The 22,697-nt window shown below is 33.5% G+C and overlaps 1 protein-coding gene and 4 non-coding genes across 5 annotated transcripts; all 5 read right to left on the bottom strand.

Moving 5' to 3' along the window:
- Nucleotides 1-2,579: 2,579 nt before the first annotated feature.
- Nucleotides 2,580-2,698, bottom strand: LOC127716560 (5S ribosomal RNA). The gene has a single exon (XR_007989007.1). It is a non-coding gene; the product is annotated as a 5S ribosomal RNA (ribosomal RNA).
- Nucleotides 2,699-10,805: 8,107 nt separating this feature from the next.
- LOC127714996 (5S ribosomal RNA) lies at nt 10,806-10,924 on the bottom strand. The gene has a single exon (XR_007988037.1). It is a non-coding gene; the product is annotated as a 5S ribosomal RNA (ribosomal RNA).
- A 2,009-nt stretch (nt 10,925-12,933) lies between these two features.
- Nucleotides 12,934-13,052, bottom strand: LOC127716544 (5S ribosomal RNA). Its single transcript, XR_007988989.1, has one exon. It is a non-coding gene; the product is annotated as a 5S ribosomal RNA (ribosomal RNA).
- Nucleotides 13,053-19,402: 6,350 nt separating this feature from the next.
- LOC127711003 (secreted acidic protein 1B-like) lies at nt 19,403-19,969 on the bottom strand. The gene has a single exon (XM_052216945.1). The coding sequence runs from the start codon at nt 19,967-19,969 to the stop codon at nt 19,403-19,405; it is 567 nt and encodes a 188-aa protein (XP_052072905.1).
- A 1,549-nt stretch (nt 19,970-21,518) lies between these two features.
- On the bottom strand, nt 21,519-21,637 carry LOC127714988 (5S ribosomal RNA). The gene has a single exon (XR_007988022.1). It is a non-coding gene; the product is annotated as a 5S ribosomal RNA (ribosomal RNA).
- Between the last annotated feature and the right edge of the window lie 1,060 nt (nt 21,638-22,697).

The raw sequence follows: 22,697 nt of genomic DNA, 5'->3' as shown, positions 1-22,697 counted from the left end.
TTCTCTGTTTCAATATCAAAATTTTGATCTATGTTTATTTCTGAATTATCTACCGGTGACATATTGGCTTCATTGTCGCTAATTATATCGGTGTCATTATTAATTACTTTTGATTTAACACTGTCAGCATATGATTTACCAGGTGTGACATTTGATGTACTAATTATTTTAGGTATGGTTTCATTTTCTGACACTGGGGAACTAATTATTTTAGGTATGGTTTCACTTTTTTGTTGTGCCCTTTGTTTAGCTTGTTCAAATGACATTTTATAACTGTACATATTTTCCAATACCTGTTTTGGGAATATATATTTGGGGCATGATTTATCTATTGCCTGATGTTTACCGCCACAGTTGTTACATTTTATGGTTTTTATCATTACAGTTTTTGGTGGCATGTTTACCAGCACATTTAATACATGTATTGCTTGATTTTCTGCATTGTTTGGCATAGTGACCTAAACTTGCGCATTTAGTACAAAATTTAGGGTTAGGCTTATATGGCAGTAAATCATACTCTTGTCCCTGAGTGGTTAAGGGAATAGATTTGATGTGTGCATGTTTATCAGATAGCGTAACTAAAAGATACCCAGCTTTACCTTATTGTTTTACAATTTTAACATCTACCCCTGTTTGTCTTAGCATATTTTCCTGCTTTTTAATATTTAGGATTTCAGTATCAACAGGTTTAGGTATAACTTTATAGACTCTATTTTTAGTAACCTTATTTTCGTTTTTTTCTTTTGTAGCAGCTGCTTCAATGGTTATTTTGTTTTTGTGGTCCGTATCAAATTTAGACACTTTTATTTGAAACTTACCAAGTTTATTTAAGCCAAGTATTTTGCGCCTTATTGTTTCAGATGGAGCGTAAACCAGCACACTGTTCTTAAGTGGTTTGATCTTTATAGCCTGATCATTTACACTTCCTAACATAGTAATAATTAGATAATGAAGTGAATTAAGGGTCAGTAAGAGGAACTGTTTTGCCCTTGAGGTAATAATCAGTGGTTCACTCGGGGGAAACATTTTTTTGCCCTTTTCATTGTTTGACTCAGGTCTTTTAGTTTTAGTTTTATTTGGGCTTAACTTTTGCCTTTTTGCATATTGTATTTGTGGCGAATTGCCTTCACTATGTTTGTAAACTTTGGAATCAGGTGATTCCCCTTATTGTTGTGGACTTCTTGAGTCAATTTTTCTTTTATTGTTGGTCATATTGCTCATATTTCTTTTTATCTGAACTTTTAATTTAATTTAGTTAAGTTTTGGTTTTTTTTTTTTTTTTAAAGCAAAAATAGTATAAACTTTGTTTAACTTATTATAATAAACTTATTTAGCAAAATCAAAAGTTTAAAACCTAAAGATTAAAAATAAAATTTATATAAACTTACAAAAAATTATAAAAAGAAATGAAAATAATCTTAAGTGAAAATAGAAATTGTTTTATATGCTAACTAAACAATTGAACAAAAAACAACAGACCGTAATCCTCTCCTGTAATTGCTTTGAAATCGACGCGTACGATGTTGACTCGATCGACGATGACAAGCGAAGGAATGAATGAAATTTTGTGATGTGCAAAATTGCGGTTTGCGGCTAATTAATCTCATAACGCGGACCTCGACGAGAGCACCCTTAAACTTTCATGACAATCTATTTCAAACAATTCGACAAGAATTTCTGTGTGCTTGTTCGACAAGTTTTAACCATTTGTTTCAAATAAATTGTACTTTTTGATATATAAATCATATACGAAAATGTTCAGCAGGATTTTTTCTTTCAGAATATGTGATTAAAATTAAACAAAATATCACAAGTGAAGAAATATTTACGATCAATGTGCAACTTGTCAATTTCACTCGTGCGATTCTTCATCAGAAAACGTGTTGTATTATTTCACAAAAACTAGATTGTGCTATAAAAATGGTATGTATTTGAAGTAAAATCATTTCTAAATATGTTTTTGTTTTCAGATATACGCAGAAATAAAGAGACTTCACAGAAATTTAAATTTTGCCTTGGATATGAAAGCACACCAAGATGACAAAATTCGAAACCGGGACTTCCTTGACTGAGTTGGAACAAAGTTTCAAATAGTCGACCTTTTTTTGCCTGAGTTTTACAAGCTTTAATTAGTATTTATTGTTTTTTATTTGTTTTTGCTGAAATGAATATTTGTTAATCACAATCCTTTCAGAAATGTTGTGAATCATATAAGCCCTGGTCAAAAAGGAAGAGACGAGTTCAAAGGACAAAAATGGCGGATAACAGTATTTTTAAGATTTTCGTTTTAAGTTTTTGAGCCACATGCATGTGAAAAGAGTAAAATTTTCAAGCTTATATATGGCCCGACGTGTGCATTACTGGATTTGCATTTATTTTTAAAAATAGTTTAAAAGATTTCACCAGGTTGGTAATGAAAAAAATAAAATTATGAATGATATATTTTCTGTTTCCTTCAAAAGTTAGATATATTATATTAAATGTTACATCCCCAGACATCCATATAAAGAAATAAAAAAGATAGAACGTATGTTTGGGAGAAGTGAAAAATTATAAGTAAAAAAAATAAAAGAAGAAAATGTCTACAACACCCGGTATTCCCAGGCGGTCACCCATCCAAGTACTAACCGAGCTCGACGTTGCTTAACTTCGGTGATCGGACGAGAATCGGTGTTTTCAACGTGATATGGTCGTAGACACGAAAGTGCTAAAAAATTTGATATATAAAGTTAGGAACCGCCGAAAGTCGTGTATTTAGCATTTCTTGACAGAATTTGTATAAAATAAGAAAATTATCAGGTATAAAAATATATATAAACTACACGATCCAGAGTGGAAGATAGTAAAACTTAACAAGTTCACATGCACTTTAGAGAAGACAAACAAATGCAAGAATAGAAAGACAGATATGGAATATGGGGACGAGCTTGATTTTATTTGTAACCAAGTTATGTACCATGCAACAATTTCAGACTCTTTTTGAAAAATTTTGGTAGCCCTTAAAAGGGCTGTTTCAGCTTTAAAAGCATCATATGCTTCCTCCATTTACTTCTTCTTTGGGGTCTTTGCCTTCTTTGGTTTAGCTGCAGCCTTGGTCTTTTTTGGTGATTTTGTGGCTTTCTTTGCAGATTTGGCAGCGGGTTTTGCAGCAGGTTTCTTGGTAGCTGGTTTCTTTGCTTTTGGTTTGGCTGCTTTCTTTTCACCAGCTGGTTTCTTTGCTGCAGGTTTCTTTGTGGCAGTCTTTTTAGGTGTCTTTGCCTTCTTTGGTTTAGCGGCTTTAGGCTTAACTGCTTTCTTTGCTGGCTTCTTAGCTGGTTTAGCCACTTCACCTATCTTAAAACTTCCAGAAGCGCCGGTACCCTTCGACTGTTTCAAGCTATTGCTCTTCACTCCTGATTTCAAAGCTAACTTCAAGTGAGTGTGGACTGTTTTTGCATCGCTACCAACATTGAAGTTTGCTATGATGTACTTAAGGATGGCTTGACGGCTAGAGCCCCCGCGCTCTTTCAATGCAGAGATAGCTTTCCCTACCATCTCGCTGTATTTTGGATGAGTAGCTACTTTCTTTGGTTTAGCTGCAGCTTTCTTCTTTGGTGACTTAGCTGGAGTCTTGACTACTACTGGTGCATCAGACATTTTGCGACTTTGGTTGTTGAAAGATGTGTGCGAGTTGAACGACAAATAACAATGATGTGCAAACAACAAATGGAAGTTTTTAACGACCTTGACTGGCTATACAGCCCTTGCACGGTCGGCCCTGGCTTGCGCCTTTTGGGGCATTAAATAATTTAATTTTTACCATATGGTAATTGATATAATTTAAAATGACAAAAAAAAAAAAAATTATTAAAAAATAATATAGAGTTAAAATTTTAATAACTAAATGAATAAATAAATTGATGAATAAGTTAATAAATAAAGAAAAGAAAAGAATATAAAAATAAATAAAATAAACTAAACTAATATAAAAATGAAATTTTTATATGAATCATAAAATAAAATAAAAATAAATAAAAAATATATACGTAAAAATAAATAATTAATAAACACGGAGCTACCAGAAGTAGGAACAGGAGGAAAGCAAAGCCAAGCAAACAGCAACGTTGTCCTGGTACACCAGCAGCCAAGTAAAGAGCGGAAAATTTTGATATGCCAAATTGTGTATGTGAATTTGTTTGCCAAATATTTTGTATAAACCGAAAGATGCCTAAATTTGTGTATGCGAGTTTTGCAAAAATAATTAGTAAGATGTTTTGTATGTACTATAAAAAAAAAGACACAATTAAGTACAATAAAAATAAAATAAATAAAAAACCAAAGGGTGTATGTATAGTTTTGACTGCTTTGTGCTAGTGCTACTTATATTGAGACTTTATAGTGCTAGTACACTGGAACGCTGCCCGCAAGAAGACAGCGCCCCACGCTAATTAAAACTGGGTTAGCGCAAACCAGATCTTGCGAAGTACCATTTTTTTAGTCTTAGATTTGACTTGCGGCTTAATGATATGGAAAATTTATATAAGGACCAAAAGTAGACACAAAAATAATTTGGATGCCGCGAATTTGGAAAAAAAAGCCAAAGGTTATCGTGAGTTACTGTTTAGTTAGCATAATTTCAATAGTTTAATTTACTTAGCACTACATATATTTTGACTAATTTTAAATATGTTTAATTATTTCAAACATTTTTTTAGGTTAAAAATTTATTTCGATTTTAATTCGTCTTGAAGATCTTGCTGTACTGCCGGTTACGGCCTGACTCCATTTCTGAGTCACTGTACCGGATAACTCTTGCAGTGTAGTTGATCTTCTTAACGATGTTTTGTTGAGCCGTCATGAAGAGCCTGCTGTACTGCCGGTTACGGCCTGACTCCATTTCTGAGTCACTGTACCGGATAACTCTTGCATTGCAGTTGGTCTTCTTACCGATGTGTTGTTAAGCCGTCTTGAAGAGCCTGCTGTACTGCCGGTTACGGCCTGACTCCATTTCTGAGTCACTGACCCGGATAACTCTTGCAGTGCAGTTGGTCTTCTTACCGATGTGTTGTTAAGCCGTCTTGAAGAGCCTGCTGTACTGCCGGTTACGGCCTGACTCCATTTCTGAGTCACTGACCCGGATAACTCTTGCAGTGTATTTTATTTATTTTATTTATATTACTTTTATTTTTTTTTAATACTTATATGAATTTATGGTAATCAATTTCTGTTAAATATTGAACCAAGCACGACCAGACATATTGTTGTTTATCTTTAGGAGGATCTAGCAATATTTTGGTATTAACATTTTGTATTTGAACCTTATCCAAGTTTGATTGTAAATTTTGTCTGGCTTGTGAGTGATTAATACAGTTAACTAGTACGTGTTCAATATCCTCTTTAATGCCGCATGTATTGCATATTGGAGATACATTGCGGATGTGCTGGCCTAGCTGACCGGGTAATAAAGTAGTACCCAACCTAAGTCTAGTTATTGTTTTGCATGATATCGATTACCTTGATAAAAAGTGGGTTTTTTATTTACTGTATTATTTATAGAACGACTCCATAGGGAGCATGTGTTATCCCATCTAGCTTGCCACTTTTTCTTATATAATGCTGTTGTTATTGCAATGAATTCGTTTGCACTTAGACTCAGGTTAAGGTCAATTTTATCATTACTTAGCGCTAATTTAGCTAGTTTGTCAACCTGTTCATTACCTAGGATACCAACATGCGCTGGTATCCATTCTATGGTTACTTCTATATTTTTTTGTTTTAGACGGCAAGCTAGTATTTGAATTGGTTCTAGGATATCGGGTCTACTTGATACATTATTTTGTATAGATTGGATTGCACTATATGAGTCAGTGAGAATAACAACTTTTTGCCCTGGCTGTTGATTGGAAAATAGCCACTTTAATGATTGATAAATGGCCGTCATTTCTGTGGTGTACACGGAAAGATTGTCCTACGTTCGTTTATAGCTTGCAATCAACTTTGATGGTATAAGAAAGGCGTATCCAGTTTTACCCGAAGCTGGGTCTTTTGAGCCATCGGTGTAAATTTTTAAATGATTTTTATAAGCATTGTCAATGTACTCTAACGCTTTTGCCTTAATGATATGCGGATTTTCTTTTTTACTGATGCTGTCTTTGATGTTACTAGATATTTTTGCTTGACCTATAATCTATGGTGGTGGATCTTGAATATTTTTAGTTACCAACTTTATTTTGTCTAGGTCGTTATCTTTAAGTAGATTTTGGACTCTGAATCCATAGGGTATGTTATGGTCATTCCATTTATGATTATAAATTTGATATTCAATACAGTCATCTACTAATTGATTGGCTGGATTTGATGGATTTTGTTTAGTACGAGCATAATATTTAAGAGAAAGGTGGTCTCTTCTTAATTGTAATGGCATTTCGCCAGACTCGGCTAGTATTGTTTCTAGCGGGGTCGATTTGTGGGCCCCTAACACTATGCGAAGACCTTTAGCTTGTATTATATCTAATTTAGATTTTACAGTTATTGATGCTGATTTAAACGCTTGACATCCATAGTCAAGTACCGATCTAAGTAGTGATTTATATAGCATGAGAAGAGAATCAGTACCCATGCCATAATTGTTTGCTTGAACATACCTGAGTACGTTTAATATTGCTTTAGATCTTTCTTGTAAATAGTTTATGTGTTTATTCCAAGTTAACTGTCTATCAAATATGAGACCAAGAAATTTGACATGTTTCTGGAATTTGATTGGTTGATTATCTAGCATTAGGTTAACTGAATAAACTTGACGATCTCCAAATATAACTCCTATTGTTTTGGTTTTAGAAATTTTAAAACCCCATTTTTTAGACCATCCACTTATGTTATTAAGGGTTTCTTGCATTTTTTTTGTAAGATATTTAATATTTCCACCTCGGTACCACATAGCACTGTCGTCGGCAAATTGTGACATTACTGCGGGTTTTTTTGCTAGACCTACTAAATCATTAATCATGATATTAAATAATGTGGGGCTGATGACGCTACCTTGCGGGATACCATTGTTAAGATCATATTCGTCTGAGGCTTCTTGATTTACTTTTACTTGAATTTTTCTACCTTGCAGAAAGTCTTTTATGAAGTTAAATAACCTACCATTTATACCGTAATCTTTGCACTTTTTTAGCAAACCAAAACGCCATACTAAGTCAAATGCCTTTTCAATATCAAGAAATATGGCTAGTAGAAATTGTTTACGTACTTTAGCTTTTTTAATGTCTGTTTCCAGTCGCAGTAAATGGTCTAATGTGGAGCGACCTTCACGAAACCCACTTTGTGTTTCATTTATTATATTTTTCTCCGTTAGAAGATATTTAAGTCTAACATTAACCATGCTTTCCATTAGTTTACAAAAATTTGATGTAAGAGAAATAGGCCTATAGGATTTAGGGTCCGATTTATTTTTATTAGGTTTTAGTATAGGGATTACATTTGCATGTTTCCAGCTGTGTGGTAGTTGACCAGTTACCCACACTTGATTTATTAATTGCAACATAATATCGATCATACTTTCAGGCATATGTTTGAACATTTCATATGTTATACGGTCATCACCATGCGCAGTTGTCTTTTTGGTCTTAAGCACCTTATATAGTTCGTTTTTGTTGAATGGTATATTAAACTTTGACCTATTATGTTGCTCATCATCGTCCCTATTAATTGGATTTTCTATTTCGGTTTTTATTTTATGAGTTCTGAATGTAGGATCTAAATTATTGTCACTGGATGCTTCGGCAAAAGTTCCGGCGAGCATGTTTGCTTTATCTACATTTGATACCGCTTGTTTGGTGTCATTAATAAGTGTAGGTAGGGTGGATGATTTTGCCCCTTTAAGACCTTTAACTGTGTTCCAAACTGTTTTTACGTTAGTTTTATAATTCAGTTTGTCATTGAAATTTTGCCAGTAGTCAGTTTTTGCCTTATCAGTGATACGTTTGAACTCCTTAACTGCGGTTTTATATAATTCATGATTTTCTTCTGATTTTGATTTATCATATACTCTATGTTTATGACGCTTATTTTTTTTTGCATTTGTACAATCATCGTTCCACCAGGGACAGTTTTTTCTTGTATGTACTGTACCACTAGTTTTGGGGATTGTTTCGTCTGCGATTTTAGTCACAACTTCACATAGATTTTGATTAAAAATTTCAATATCGTCATGTTTTATATTATCTACATTTATTTCGTTACAAAGAGTAGTGAACCTGTGCCAGTCTGCTTTATCGTAAATCCATCTTTGTGGAGTGCAGACTTGATTTTTTACCGGTTTTGCATTTAATACGGTGAGTACTGGGAAGTGATCAGAGCCTAGTTTATCATCTAACTCTGACCATTGACTGTCATTGGCTATCGAGGCGGAGACTAATGTTAGGTCTATTTGTGTTCGGTTGCCTGTTACAGTTTGAAATGTACCTGTACCGTCGTTTAAAATTATCATGTTATTTTGGTCTATGACCTTTTCAATAATGTTACCATTGCTATCTGTTGTGCTAGACCCCCACATCGAGGATCTACTATTAAAATCTCCAAGTAGCACTATATTATCTGATAAATTATGCAGAACTTCTTGATAGTCATTAAATTTAATATCTTGATTTGGGGGTCTATACACATTAACTATATTTATCTTATTATTTTGACAGTTTACAGATACGCCTACTACTTCTATGTTATCAGTATTAAAATTAAGTTGTGAGAAATTAACTTGAATCGAAACATAAATGGCTACTCCTCCTCCTATTTGAGGTCTCTTTTTATTTTTACCTTTAGGTTGAATCGGTATCTTTCTATTTTGAATGATTGGTGGATGGTAGCCTTGTAGTTTTACGTACCTATTATCTTTAAAGTGAGTTTCTTGTACACAAATAATTTCTGGGTTATTATGTGTGTCTAAATAATGTTTGAGGGAATTTGCGTTCGCATAAAGTGATCGCGCATTCCACTGTAATATGTGAAACCCCATTACAGTTAATTAATTGTTTAAATTACTTGTTGTTTATTATTTCTTTAAATGACGTCGACCATTATTTCTTTGCAAAATTGCTCTCTGATAAAGGTTGCAAAGAGGCGCATGATGGGAACAGAGATATCACCTTGATAGTCCGCAATATTCCATATCCCTGTAATTAGGGTTTCCCAGTTTTTGCGATCATTTACGTCTTTACTTGGTGGTTCAATTATAGTTTTGCGTATATCTGACATGTTTTTTCTATCTTTATTAGGAATACTGGGTGTTTGATCTTCTATTTGTGTATTCTCTGTTTCAATATCAAAATTTTGATCTATGTTTATTTCTGAATTATCTACCGGTGACATATTGGCTTCATTGTCGCTAATAATATCGGTGTCATTATTAATTACTTTTGATTTAACACTGTCAGCATATGATTTACCAGGTGTGACATTTGATGTACTAATTATTTTAGGTACGGTTTCATTTTCTGACACTGGGGAACTAATTATTTTAGGTATGGTTTCACCTTTTTGTTGTGCCTTTTGTTTAGCTTGTTCAAATGACATTTTATAACTGTACATATTTTCCAATACCTGTTTTTGGAATATATATTTGGGGCATGATTTATCTATTGCCTGATGTTTACCGCCACAGTTGTTACATTTTATGGTTTTATCATTACAGTTTTTGGTGGCATGTTTACCAGCACATTTAATACATGTATTGCTTGATTTTCTGCATTGTTTGGCATAGTGACCTAAACTTGCGCATTTAGTACAAAATTTAGGGTTAGGCTTATATGGCAGTAAATCATACTCTTGTCCCTGAGTGGTTAAGGGAATAGATTTATTGTGTGCATGTTTATCAGATAGCGTAACTAAAAGATACCCAGCTTTACCTAATTGTTTTACAATTTTGATATCTACCCCTGTTTGTCTTAGCATATTTTCCTGCTTTTTAATATTTAGGATTTCAGTATCAACAGGTTTAGGTATAACTTTATAGACTCTATTTTTAGTAACCTTATTTTCGTTTTTTTCTTTTGTAGCAGCTGCTTCAATGGTTATTTTGTTTTTGTGGTCCGTATCAATTTCACTCGTGCGATTCTTCATCAGAAAACGTGTTGTATTATTTCACAAAAACTAGATTGTGCTATAAAAATGGTATGTATTTGAAGTAAAATCATTTCTAAATATGTTTTTGCTTTCAGATATACGCAGAAATAAAGAGACTTCACAGAAATTTAAATTTTGCCTTGGATATGAAAGCACACCAAGATGACAAAATTCGAAACCGGGACTTCCTTGACTGAGTTGGAACAAAGTTTCAAATAGTCGACCTTTTTTTGCTTGAGTTTTACAAGCTTTAATTAGTATTTATTGTTTTTTATTTGTTTTTGCTGAAATGAATATTTGTTAATCACAATCCTTTCAGAAATGTTGTGAATCATATAAGCCCTGGTCAAAAAGGAAGAGACGAGTTCAAAGGACAAAAATGGCGGATAACAGTATTTTTAAGATTTTCGTTTTAAGTTTTTGAGCCACATGCATGTGAAAAGAGTAAAATTTTCAAGCTTATATATGGCCCGACGTGTGCATTACTGGATTTGCATTTATTTTTAAAAATAGTTTAAAAGATTTCACCAGGTTGGTAATGAAAAAAATAAAATTATGAATGATATATTTTCTGTTTCCTTCAAAAGTTAGATATATTATATTAAATGTTACATCCCCAGACATCCATATAAAGAAATAAAAAAGATAGAACGTATGTTTGGGAGAAGTGAAAAATTATAAGTAAAAAAAATAAAAGAAGAAAATGTCTACAACACCCGGTATTCCCAGGCGGTCACCCATCCAAGTACTAACCGAGCTCGACGTTGCTTAACTTCGGTGATCGGACGAGAACCGGTGTTTTCAACGTGATATGGTCGTAGACACTAAAGTGCTAAAAAATTTGATATATAAAGTTAGGAACCGCCGAAAGTCGTGTATTTAGCATTTCTTGACAGAATTTGTATAAATAAGAAAATTATCAGGTATAAAAATATATATAAACTACACGATCCAGAGTGGAAGATAGTAAAACTTAACAAGTTCACATGCACTTTAGAGAAGACAAAAAAATGCAAGAATAGAAAGACAGATATGGAATATGGGGACGAGCTTGATTTTATTTGTAACCAAGTTATGTACCATGCAACAATTTCAGACTCTTTTTGAAAAATTTTGGTAGCCCTTAAAAGGGCTGTTTAAGCTTTAAAAGCATCATATGCTTCCTCCATTTACTTCTTCTTTGGGGTCTTTGCCTTCTTTGGTTTAGCTGCAGCCTTGGTCTTTTTTGGTGATTTTGTGGCTTTCTTTGCAGATTTGGCAGCGGGTTTTGCAGCAGGTTTCTTGGTAGCTGGTTTCTTTGCTTTTGGTTTAGCTGCTTTCTTTTCACCAGCTGGTTTCTTTGCTGCAGGTTTCTTTGTGGCAGTCTTTTTAGGTGTCTTTGCCTTCTTTGGTTTAGCGGTTTTAGGCTTAACTGCTTTCTTTGCTGGCTTCTTAGCTGGTTTAGCCACTTCACCTATCTTAAAACTTCCAGAAGCGCCGGTACCCTTCGACTGTTTCAAGCTATTGCTCTTCACTCCTGTTTTCAAAGCTAACTTCAAGTGAGTGTTGACTGTTTTTGCATCGCTACCAACATTGAAGTTTGCTATGATGTACTTAAGGATGGCTTGACGGCTAGAGCCCCCGCGCTCTTTCAATGCAGAGATAGCTTTCCCTACCATCTCGCTGTATTTTGGATGAGTAGCTACTTTCTTTGGTTTAGCTGCAGCTTTCTTCTTTGGTGACTTAGCTGGAGTCTTGACTACTACTGGTGCATCAGACATTTTGCGACTTTGATTGTTCAATGATGTGTGCGAGTTGAACGACAAATAACAATGATGTGCAAAATTGCGGTTTGCGGGTAGTTAATCTCATAACGCGGACCTCGACGAGAGCACCCTTAAACTTTCATGACAATCTATTTCAAACAAATCGACAAGAATTTATGTGTGCTTGTTCGACAAGTTTTAACCATTTGTTTCAAATAAATTGTACTTTTTGATATATAAATCATATACGAAAATGTTCAGCAGGAATTTTTCTTTCAGAATATGTGATGATTAAAATTAAACAAAATATCACAAGTGAAGAAATACTTACGATTAATGTGCAACTTGTCAATTTCACTCGTGCGATTCTTCATCAGAAAACGTGTTGTATTATTTCACAAAAACTAGATTGTGCTATAAAAATGGTAATACTATGTATTTGAAGTAATATCATTTCTAAATATGTTTTTGCTTTCAGATATACGCAGAAATAAAGAGACTTCACAGAAATTTAAATTTTGCCTTGGATATGAAAGCACACCAAGATGACAAAATTCGAAACCGGGACTTCCTTGACTGAGTTGGAACAAAGTTTCAAATAGTCGACCTTTCTTTGCTTGAGTTTTACAAGCTTTAATTAGTATTTATTGTTTTTTATTTGTTTTTGCTGAAATGAATATTTGTTAATCACAATCCTTTCAGAAATGTTGTGAATCATATAAGCCCTGGTCAAAAAGGAAGAGACGAGTTCAAAGGACAAAAATGGCGGATAACAGTATTTTTAAGATTTTCGTTTTAAGTTTTTGAGCCACATGCATGTGAAAAGAGTAAAATTTTCAAGCTTATATATGGCCCGACGTGTGCATTACTGGATTTGCATTTATTTTTAAAAATAGTTTAAAAGATTTCACCAGGTTGGTAATGAAAAAAATATAATTATGAATGATATATTTTCTGTTTCCTTCAAAAGTTAGATATATTATATTAAATGTTACATCCCCAGACATCCATATAAAGAAATAAAAAAGATAGAACGTATGTTTGGGAGAAGTGAAAAATTATAAGTAAAAAAAATAAAAGAAGAAAATGTCTACAACACCCGGTATTCCAAGACGGTCACCCATCCAAGTACTAACCGAGCTCGACGTTGCTTAACTTCGGTGATCGGACGAGAACCGGTGTTTTCAACGTGATATGGTCGTAGACACTAAAGTGCTAAAAAATTTGATATATAAAGTTAGGAACCGCCGAAAGTCGTGTATGTAGCATTTCTTGACAGAATTTGTATAAAATAAGAAAATTATCAGGTATAAAAATATATATAAACTACACGATCCAGAGTGGAAGATAGTAAAACTTAACAAGTTCACATGCACTTTAGAGAAGACAAAAAAAATGCAAGAATAGAAAGACAGATATGGAATATGGGGACGAGCTTGATTTTATTTGTAACCAAGTTATGTACCATGCAACAATTTCAGACTCTTTTTGAAAAATTTTGGTAGCCCTTAAAAGGGCTGTTTAAGCTTTAAAAGCATCATATGCTTCCTCCATTTACTTCTTCTTTGGGGTCTTTGCCTTCTTTGGTTTAGCTGCAGCCTTGGTCTTTTTTGGTGATTTTGTGGCTTTCTTTGCAGATTTGGCAGCGGGTTTTGCAGCAGGTTTCTTGGTAGCTGGTTTCTTTGCTTTTGGTTTAGCTGCTTTCTTTTCGCCAGCTGGTTTCCTTGCTGCAGGTTTCTTTGTGGCAGTCTTTTTAGGTGTCTTTGCCTTCTTTGGTTTAGCGGCTTTAGACTTAACTGCTTTCTTTGCTGGCTTCTTAGCTGGTTTAGCCACTTCATCTATCTTAAAACTTCCAGAAGCGCCGGTACCCTTCGACTGTTTCAAGCTATTGCTCTTCACTCCTGATTTCAAAGCTAACTTCAAGTGAGTGTTGACTGTTTTTGCATCGCTACCAACATTGAAGTTTGCTATGATGTACTTAAGGATGGCTTGACGGCTAGAGCCCCCGCGCTCTTTCAATGCAGAGATAGCTTTCCCTACCATCTCGCTGTATTTTGGATGAGTAGCTACTTTCTTTGGTTTAGCTGCAGCTTTCTTCTTTGGTGACTTAGCTGGAGTCTTGACTACTACTGGTGCATCAGACATTTTGCGACTTTGGTTGTTGAAAGATGTGTGCGAGTTGAACGACAAATAACAATGATGTGCAAAATTGCGGTTTGCGGCTAGTTAATCTCATAACGCGGACCTCGACGAGAGCACCCTTAAACTTTCATGACAATCTATTTCAAACAAATCGACAAGAATTTCTGTGTGCTTGTTCGACAAGTTTTAACCATTTGTTTCAAATAAATTGTACTTTTTGATAAATAAATCATATACGAAAATGTTCAGCAGGAATTTTTCTTTCAGAATATGTGATTAAAATTAAACAAAATATCACAAGTGAAGAAATATTTACGATTAATGTGCAACTTGTCAATTTCACTCGTGCGATTCTTCATCAGAAAACGTGATGTATTATTTCACAAAAACTAGATTGTGCTATAAAAATGGTATGTATTTGAAGTAAAATCATTTCTAAATATGTTTTTGTTTTCAGATATACGCAGAAATAAAGAGACTTCACAGAAATTTAAATTTTGCCTTGGATATGAAAGCACACCAAGATGACAAAATTCGAAACCGGGACTTCCTTGACTGAGTTGGAACAAAGTTTCAAATAGTCGACCTTTCTTTGCTTGAGTTTTACAAGCTTTAATTAGTATTTATTGTTTTTTATTTGTTTTTGCTGAAATGAATATTTGTTAATCACAATCCTTTCAGAAATGTTGTGAATCATATAAGCCCTGGTCAAAAAGGAAGAGACGAGTTCAAAGGACAAAAATGGCGGATAACAGTATTTGTAAGATTTTCGTTTTAAGTTTTTGAGCCACATGCATGTGAAAAGAGTAAAATTTTCAAGCTTATATATGGCCCGACGTGTGCATTACTGGATTTGCATTTATTTTTAAAAATAGTTTAAAAGATTTCACCAGGTTGGTAATGAAAAAAATAAAATTATGAATGATATATTTTCTGTTTCTTTCAAAAGTTAGATATATTATATTAAATGTTACATCCCCAGACATCCATATAAAGAAATAAAAAAGATAGAACGTATGTTTGGGAGAAGTGAAAAATTATAAGTAAAAAAAATAAAAGAAGAAAATGTCTACAACACCCGGTATTCCCAGGCGGTCACCCATCCAAGTACTAACCGAGCTCGACGTTGCTTAACTTCGGTGATCGGACGAGAACCGGTTTTTTTTTTTTATCATTAAAATTATTTATTTACTATTTACATAAAAACACCAAGAGACAAACCTCTTTGGTGCCATCTTTGGTATGTACAGAGTTGTTAGTATTAACCTTTTTGTTAGTATTGATTTCCATCTAGATATATTTTTTAAAAGACAAACATGTGTTTATAAAACAATTAATGATTCACTGTATACCCAAAGAGAGATAACTCTAATATGTTTTTGCAAAAGTCAAACACACCCTTTGGTCATTCATTTGACGGACAACCTTTCTTTTTTTTTAAATTGTATTGTTCTGTTTAAGATTCAAAATAAAATATTCAGAAACAACTAATTAATATTGTAATCAGTTTGATATGGATTTCAGGTGTTTAAAAAAATAAAATTATTTTGTCGTTTTCAATACGCAGTAAGGAATTATTGCGTAAAAAATATTTATCGAAGATCTGTTGTTGGTGTTTTATTTTGTGATAAGTGTATGCATATTCTATATATTTTCTAATTGTAAATTTGAATAGTCTCACTGTATCTATATCTTTATCATGAAACACTTTAAGATTGCGTGTTTTGAAGATGCATAATCTAGCTACACTCACAAAAAAGTTCAAAAAATATGTGTTCACAATCTTTGAACGACCAAGGTACCCAAATATCATCAGTTCCTCATAATTTATCAAATTCACAACATCAGGGGGATAATCAATAAAAATGTTGTGTAACATATCTTTCAGAAAGTTATGTATCGGGGTCAACTTCGGACATAAGGCAAACAGGTGTAACAAGTTTTCTGTATATAGGCCGCACGCTTTGCATGTGTCGCTGTCCACTTGACCAAATTTAAACAACTTTTCTAAGGTAAAAATAGCCCTGTGTACAATCCTGTAGTTCAGACAACGACAGTCAGGAGATAGACCATTCTGATTGGTTACTGAATATAATTTAGTAAAATTGATCGACGGATATTTCTCCGCCCAATGCTTTTCAGCTGTGGGCGTTTCAAACATTTCTGACAGTAAGAGTTTGTAAAAAAAATTTGTAACTGCCCCTAGAAAAGGAACTTCTCTGTCGTTTTCTAGACAAATACGTAATTTCGGAATACTCTCGGTATTTAACGGGTTTATGGATTTCAGTAAAATTTTCCACGTTTCAGGAATACCTCTTAAAATCTTGTCGTATGCAATTTTTATTTCGTGTGGTTTTTCGTCAGGAAAATTTTGTTGGATTATTTCTACAATCGAACCGGAAGTAAAAAAAACGGGAATAAATTCATAACAGATGTCTTTTATCTGGATCAAACCTGAGTGAATGAATTTTTCGAAAAGAAGCATTTTACCGTTTAGCTTTATATTTGGATTACAAAAAATAGGATTATCGTACACATGTTGAATTTCAATTTCAAATTTTAGCTTGGATTTTATTCTATAATAGGCATTAAACATTTCTTGATAATAAAGTGGTAAGTGTTTTAGATGTTTGGAATTTAAATACGTGAACACAATATTTTGTTTTAAATCCATATTTTCAATTTTATTTATGAAATAATCAAGCGCACTTTTCCAAATTGATTGGCAATTCGGGTCAAGATATTTTCTAAGGAATTTTAATCTAAAAGCTTGCATTTTTAGAAAAATATCTGGAATATTTAAACCTCCTGCTAACTTTTGACCAATTATTGTTTGATACTTTACAAGGTGAGATTTATGTTGCCAAAGAAATTTTAAAACTATTAATCGAATTTCGTTTTTTACGTTTTCTGGTAGCGGACATACTGTTAAAGTATAATAAAATCTAGACATTATAAGTGAAGTAAGAACAACTGCTCTACCAGGTAGTGTTAGATCTCTTTTATTCCAAAAAAATAAAATTGTTTTTATTTTTTTAATTTTATCTTTCCAATTCAATAATTCGCATAACTGTTTATCTTTACCAACATAAATACCTAGGACTTTAGTTACAGTTTCACAACGTTGAATTTGCAATGTATTTAGTTCTTGATCATTTATGCTACCAGAACCTAAGCATAAAATTTCAGATTTTTGTTTATTAATTTTAGCACCTGACGCCTCACTATATAGATTCAAAATTTTAAAAGTTTCTTTTATAGAATTTTTGTCGGCAGTAAAAATATTCGTATCATCTGCATGTTGAAAAATTTTTGCCTCTTTATTTGAATTCGGAATAACAACACCTTTAATATTTTTATTCTTTATTATGGCCTGCCCTAATGGTTCTGCAACTAAAACGTAAAGGAGAGCAGAAACGGGACATCCTTGTTTTATTGAATTATTTAGTTTAACATATTTTGTTAAAAAGCCATTACATTTTACGCTACTGTTTACATTTTTATAAAATATTTTTATCCACTGAATGAATTTTGGACCAAAGCCAAATTTTTCTAAAACTAAATATAAATAATCATGATCAACTTTGTCAAAAGCCTTTTCCTGGTCAACTTTTATAAGAAAAGCTTCTAAATCATCGTTTTCAATAATTTCAATTAAATCTCGAATGCTTGCAGTTGTATCTGCAATATCTCGTCCAGGAATACAACACGTTTGATAAATAGAAATCAATTTCGGCAAAACAAATTTTAGTCTGTTGGACATTATTCTAGCCATTATTTTATAATCCACACATAATAATGAAATGGGTCTAAAGTTTTTTAACATATTTTTGTCCCCTTTATTTTTATAGACTAAGTAATTATGCCGTGTCGCATAGATCTTGTCATAAGTTTTTCATCTTCAATGGCTTTAAAACTTTTTAAAAATATTTCTCCGAACGAATGGAAAAAATGACAAAAGAATTCAACAGTTAGTCCATCGGGACCGGGAGATTTATTTTTAGGCATACTAAATAAAGCAGCTTTTATGTCATCCAAACTAAATTCCGCTTCTAAATTTTCCATATCATCTTCAGAAACTTTTTCCGAAATAAAATTTAAAATTTCATTTGCTTTATCTTTGTTTATTGATGTACAAGAGTATAAATCTTTATAAAATTTATGAACTTCATCAAGAATTGCCTCCGTAGATGTGACTATATTATTATCACTATTTTTTAATTCTTTTATAACATTACAGTTTTGTTTATATTTTTCAAGCTGTAAAAAATATTTAGAGTTCTTGTCACCATCTATTGCCCAATGGGCTTTAGAACGCAAAATCGCGCCTTTACAAATGTTTTCTTCATGACATTTTAATTTCAATTTAATTTCCTCAAATTTATTTAAATCAACAATTTCATTATTAGCTACGGCTAATGAAATTTTTTCAAATTCTCTTTGAATTTTAAAATATTCCGATTTTTCGGCACGGGATTTATCTTGCGCAATAACTTTTGCTAGTTGTTTTATTTTATATTTTAAATTATCATACCAAACCAAAGGTTCTTCGTCATAAAGAGGACATTGTTTTTCAGTTCCAATTAATTTATTAATTTTATTCACAAACTCTTCGTCATCTAACAATTTATTATTAAATATCCATAAACCCGGGCCTCTCTCAATTTCACTAAAATCTATATTCAGATTTACAAAAGAATGGTCGCTGAACGCATTATGTTTATAATAAACGTTCTTCACAAATACAGAAAAGGATTTTGGAATAAATATAAAATCCAATCTACTCTGAATTAGATTATTTTGTACAACTCGACGCCAAGAGAATATTCGTGACGTTGGATTTCTTGCTCGCCATATATCATAGATATTAAAATTTTCGCACAACTGATTAATTGACTTGTATGATTTGTCTTCTGTGTGTTGTGTTTTTCCGCACCTGTCAAGTTTTGACATAGATGTGTTCATATCACCCAACAAAATAATGTTTTCTGTGTTTATCAATTTTCCACTCAAGTTTTCGAAAAATGTAGTTCTCTCAAGAACCGAATTAGGTGCATAACAATTAACAATATTTATTAATTTTTCATCTTGTTGTAATTGAATATGTACACATCTACCGTCAAAACTTTGTATATAATTTACTTCATGTTCAACCTTTTTACTTATCAAAAAGGCAACACCTTGTCTATGTGTTTCAGCACACGAGTAAAATATTTTACCATTCCAAAACTTAGAAAAACTAGTAACTACATCATCTGACCAAAAAGTTTCTTGGATAGCTACAACATCATAATAATTTTCCGAACAAAAAGAACAAAACTTTTGGAATTTTGACTGATCCCTCAAACCATTAGCATTTATAGATACAATATTAACCATCTGTACAAAAAGTAAGAAAGAAAATAACTTTATATCTATGAACTTGAACTTGATACTTTATTCCGGGGTTCCCTCCTAAATTTTTTAAGCTCATCTGAAGTAAATTTTGGAGATGTAACTAAACGCTTCCTCCTAATTTTACTCATATTCGCAGCCAATTCCTCGTCGGTCATTTCAATATCAACTACCTTAGATTCATCAACTCCTGTATTTTTACCAACAGAATCAGTCAAATTAGGCCCACGAGGAACTGGCTGTGGCTCTAATTTTGATGGGCTAGACCCCCCTTTTTTATGCATTTTATTATCAACAATTACTGCCTCTTGTTTGTTTGAATGTTCAGCATCAGTCATCAAATCTAGAACATCATTGTCAACACCAGACGTTTGTTGTTCATTGGAATCTGTAACATCATTGTCATTTTTAGCGTTTTCATTGAAATGTTCATCTTTGTCATCATTGTCAACATCACTTTCCTCCATGGTATCATCGCCACCGTCACTTTTCTCCGTGTTATCATCGTCAACATCACTTTGCTCCATGTTATCATCATCACCATTGACTCCATCCGTGTGCTCGTCTTCAGCTTCATTCTCGTTCATATCATCATTTTCTTGATGTTCAGTGTTTGTTTCATGTCCAGGAATGTCAGAATTTGTTTCATTTTCTGGATTGTTAGCATTTATATCATTTTCTGTGTTATCATTATTTGATTCATTTTCATTTTTTTCATTTCTATCCCTGTTCCAAACCGGCTCACACCGACAGTATGGTAACACTTTATGACATGTTTCACACGGTGGAGTTTGACAAGCTCTTGCTAGATGTCCGAAGCGTTTACACTTATAGCAAATATTATCCGGACAGTTTGCATAAACATGACTTGTCTCAAAACACTGGGTACAGACTCTCTTTTGTTCGTCATGAACTACTCTTATATATTCAAATGAGCTCACACCAGTTGATAGTTTCAATGTATATGGTAAACTTTGTCGTTCAGGGGAAAATCTAACTACTACATACCGTGTACCATTAGCGACGTCAGTACCAGGATACATTTTCCGCTTAATGGGCGACTTGAGTGTTACACCAAACTCCTGCAATTTCTCTCGTATTTCAGAGTCGGGCACATAGTGTGAAACGTTGAAAAAACTGACAACTTTATCACGCGAAAAAAATAGCTCTGGGTTTAAAATTTGAGTTCTTAACCTTAAAACCTGTATCCACAATCAAATCTAAAGCATCTTTATCAGACAACGTAAGTTCATAACTATTACCACTTTTTGGAACACATGCAAGGACTGTTCCCTCACCAACTTCTTTTTCCACATTAGCGATGACATCGACAGCTTTTATAGTCCGATTGTCACCTACATCCACTAACACAGTTTTTTCCTTGATGGAACGACCATCCCCCCTTCCACCAGACATGGTGAAGGGAGGTGTGAAAGTCTTAATAAGTGTCAAAAATGCACAAAATATGGCCACAAATAGTTCTACTAAAACAATATATGAAATAATATTGACTAACCATCAACGGATGGCTAGTCACACAACACAAACTTAACAGATTTTTCTCTGGTTTAGAAGGCACGTCTTCGTTATCCAAATCCAAAACCGGAAGTCCCTGGGACTTCCTTGACTGAGTTGGAACAAAGTTTCAAATAGTCGACTTTTTTGCTTGAGTTTTACAAGCTTTAATTAGTATTTATTGTTTTTTATTTGTTTTTGCTGAAATGAATATTTGATAATCACAATCCTTTCAGAAATGTTGTGAATCATATAAGCCCTGGTCAAAAAGGAAGAGACGAGTTCAAAGGACAAAAATGGCGGATAACAGTATTTTTAAGATTTTCGTTTTAAGTTTTTGAGCCACATGCATGTGAAAAGAGTGAAATTCTCAAGCTTATATATGGCCCGACGTGTACATTACTGGATTTGCATTTATTTTTAAAAATAGTTTAAAAGATTTCACCAGGTTGGTAATGAAAAAAATTAAATTATGAATGATATATTTTCTGTTTCCTTCAAAAGTTAGATATATTATATTAAATGTTACATCCCCAGACATCCATATAAAGAAATAAAAAAGATAGAACGTATGTTTGGGAGAAGTGAAAAATTATAAGTAAAAAAAATAAAAGAAGAAAATGTCTACAACACCCGGTATTCCCAGGCGGTCACCCATCCAAGTACTAACCGAGCTCGACGTTGCTTAACTTCGGTGATCGGACGAGAACCGGTGTTTTCAACGTGATATGGTCGTAGACACTAAAGTGCTAAAAAATTTGATATATAAATTTAGGAACCGCCGAAAGTCGTGTATTTAGCATTTCTTGACAGAATTTGTATAAAATAAGAAAATTATCAGGTATAAAAATATATATAAACTACACGATCCAGAGTGGAAGATAGTAAAACTTAACAAGTTCACATGCACTTTAGAGAAGACAAAAAAATGCAAGAATAGAAAGACAGATATGGAATATGGGGACGAGCTTGATTTTATTTGTAACCAAGTTATGTACCATGCAACAATTTCAGACTCTTTTTGAAAAATTTTGGTAGCCCTTAAAAGGGCTGTTTAAGCTTTAAAAGCATCATATGCTTCCTCCATTTACTTCTTCTTTGGGGTCTTTGCCTTCTTTGGTTTAGCTGCAGCCTTGGTCTTTTTTGGTGATTTTGTGGCTTTCTTTGCAGATTTGGCAGCGGGTTTTGCAGCAGGTTTCTTGGTAGCTGGTTTCTTTGCTTTTGGTTTAGCTGCTTTCTTTTCGCCAGCTGGTTTCCTTGCTGCAGGTTTCTTTGTGGCAGTCTTTTTAGGTGTCTTTGCCTTCTTTGGTTTAGCGGCTTTAGACTTAACTGCTTTCTTTGCTGGCTTCTTAGCTGGTTTAGCCACTTCACCTATCTTAAAACTTCCAGAAGCGCCGGTACCCTTCGACTGTTTCAAGCTATTGCTCTTCACTCCTGATTTCAAAGCTAACTTCAAGTGAGTGTTGACTGTTTTTGCATCGCTACCAACATTGAAGTTTGCTATGATGTACTTAAGGATGGCTTGACGGCTAGAGCCACCGCGCTCTTTCAATGCAGAGATAGCTTTCCCTACCATCTCGCTGTATTTTGGATGAGTAGCTACTTTCTTTGGTTTAGCTGCAGCTTTCTTCTTTGGTGACTTAGCTGGAGTCTTGACTACTACTGGTGCATCAGACATTTTGCGACTTTGGTTGTTGAAAGATGTGTGCGAGTTGAACGACAAATAACAATAATGTTCAAACAACAAATGAAAGTTTTTAACGACCTTGACTGGCTATACAGCCCTTACACGGTCGGCCC

Source organism: Mytilus californianus, unplaced genomic scaffold (assembly GCF_021869535.1).
Source record: "Mytilus californianus isolate M0D057914Y unplaced genomic scaffold, xbMytCali1.0.p SCAF_1, whole genome shotgun sequence".
In the NCBI taxonomy this organism is placed as follows: Eukaryota; Metazoa; Mollusca; class Bivalvia; order Mytilida; family Mytilidae; genus Mytilus; species Mytilus californianus.
Note: the sequence above shows the minus strand (reverse complement) of the source record. Positions and strands in the feature narration are given on the sequence as shown.

Bases quoted from the DNA above. Each gene is read 5' to 3' on its own strand.
- LOC127711003 (XM_052216945.1), bottom strand. From the start codon at position 19,969: ATGAACGAGAATGAAGCTGAAGACGAGCACACGGATGGAGTCAATGGT.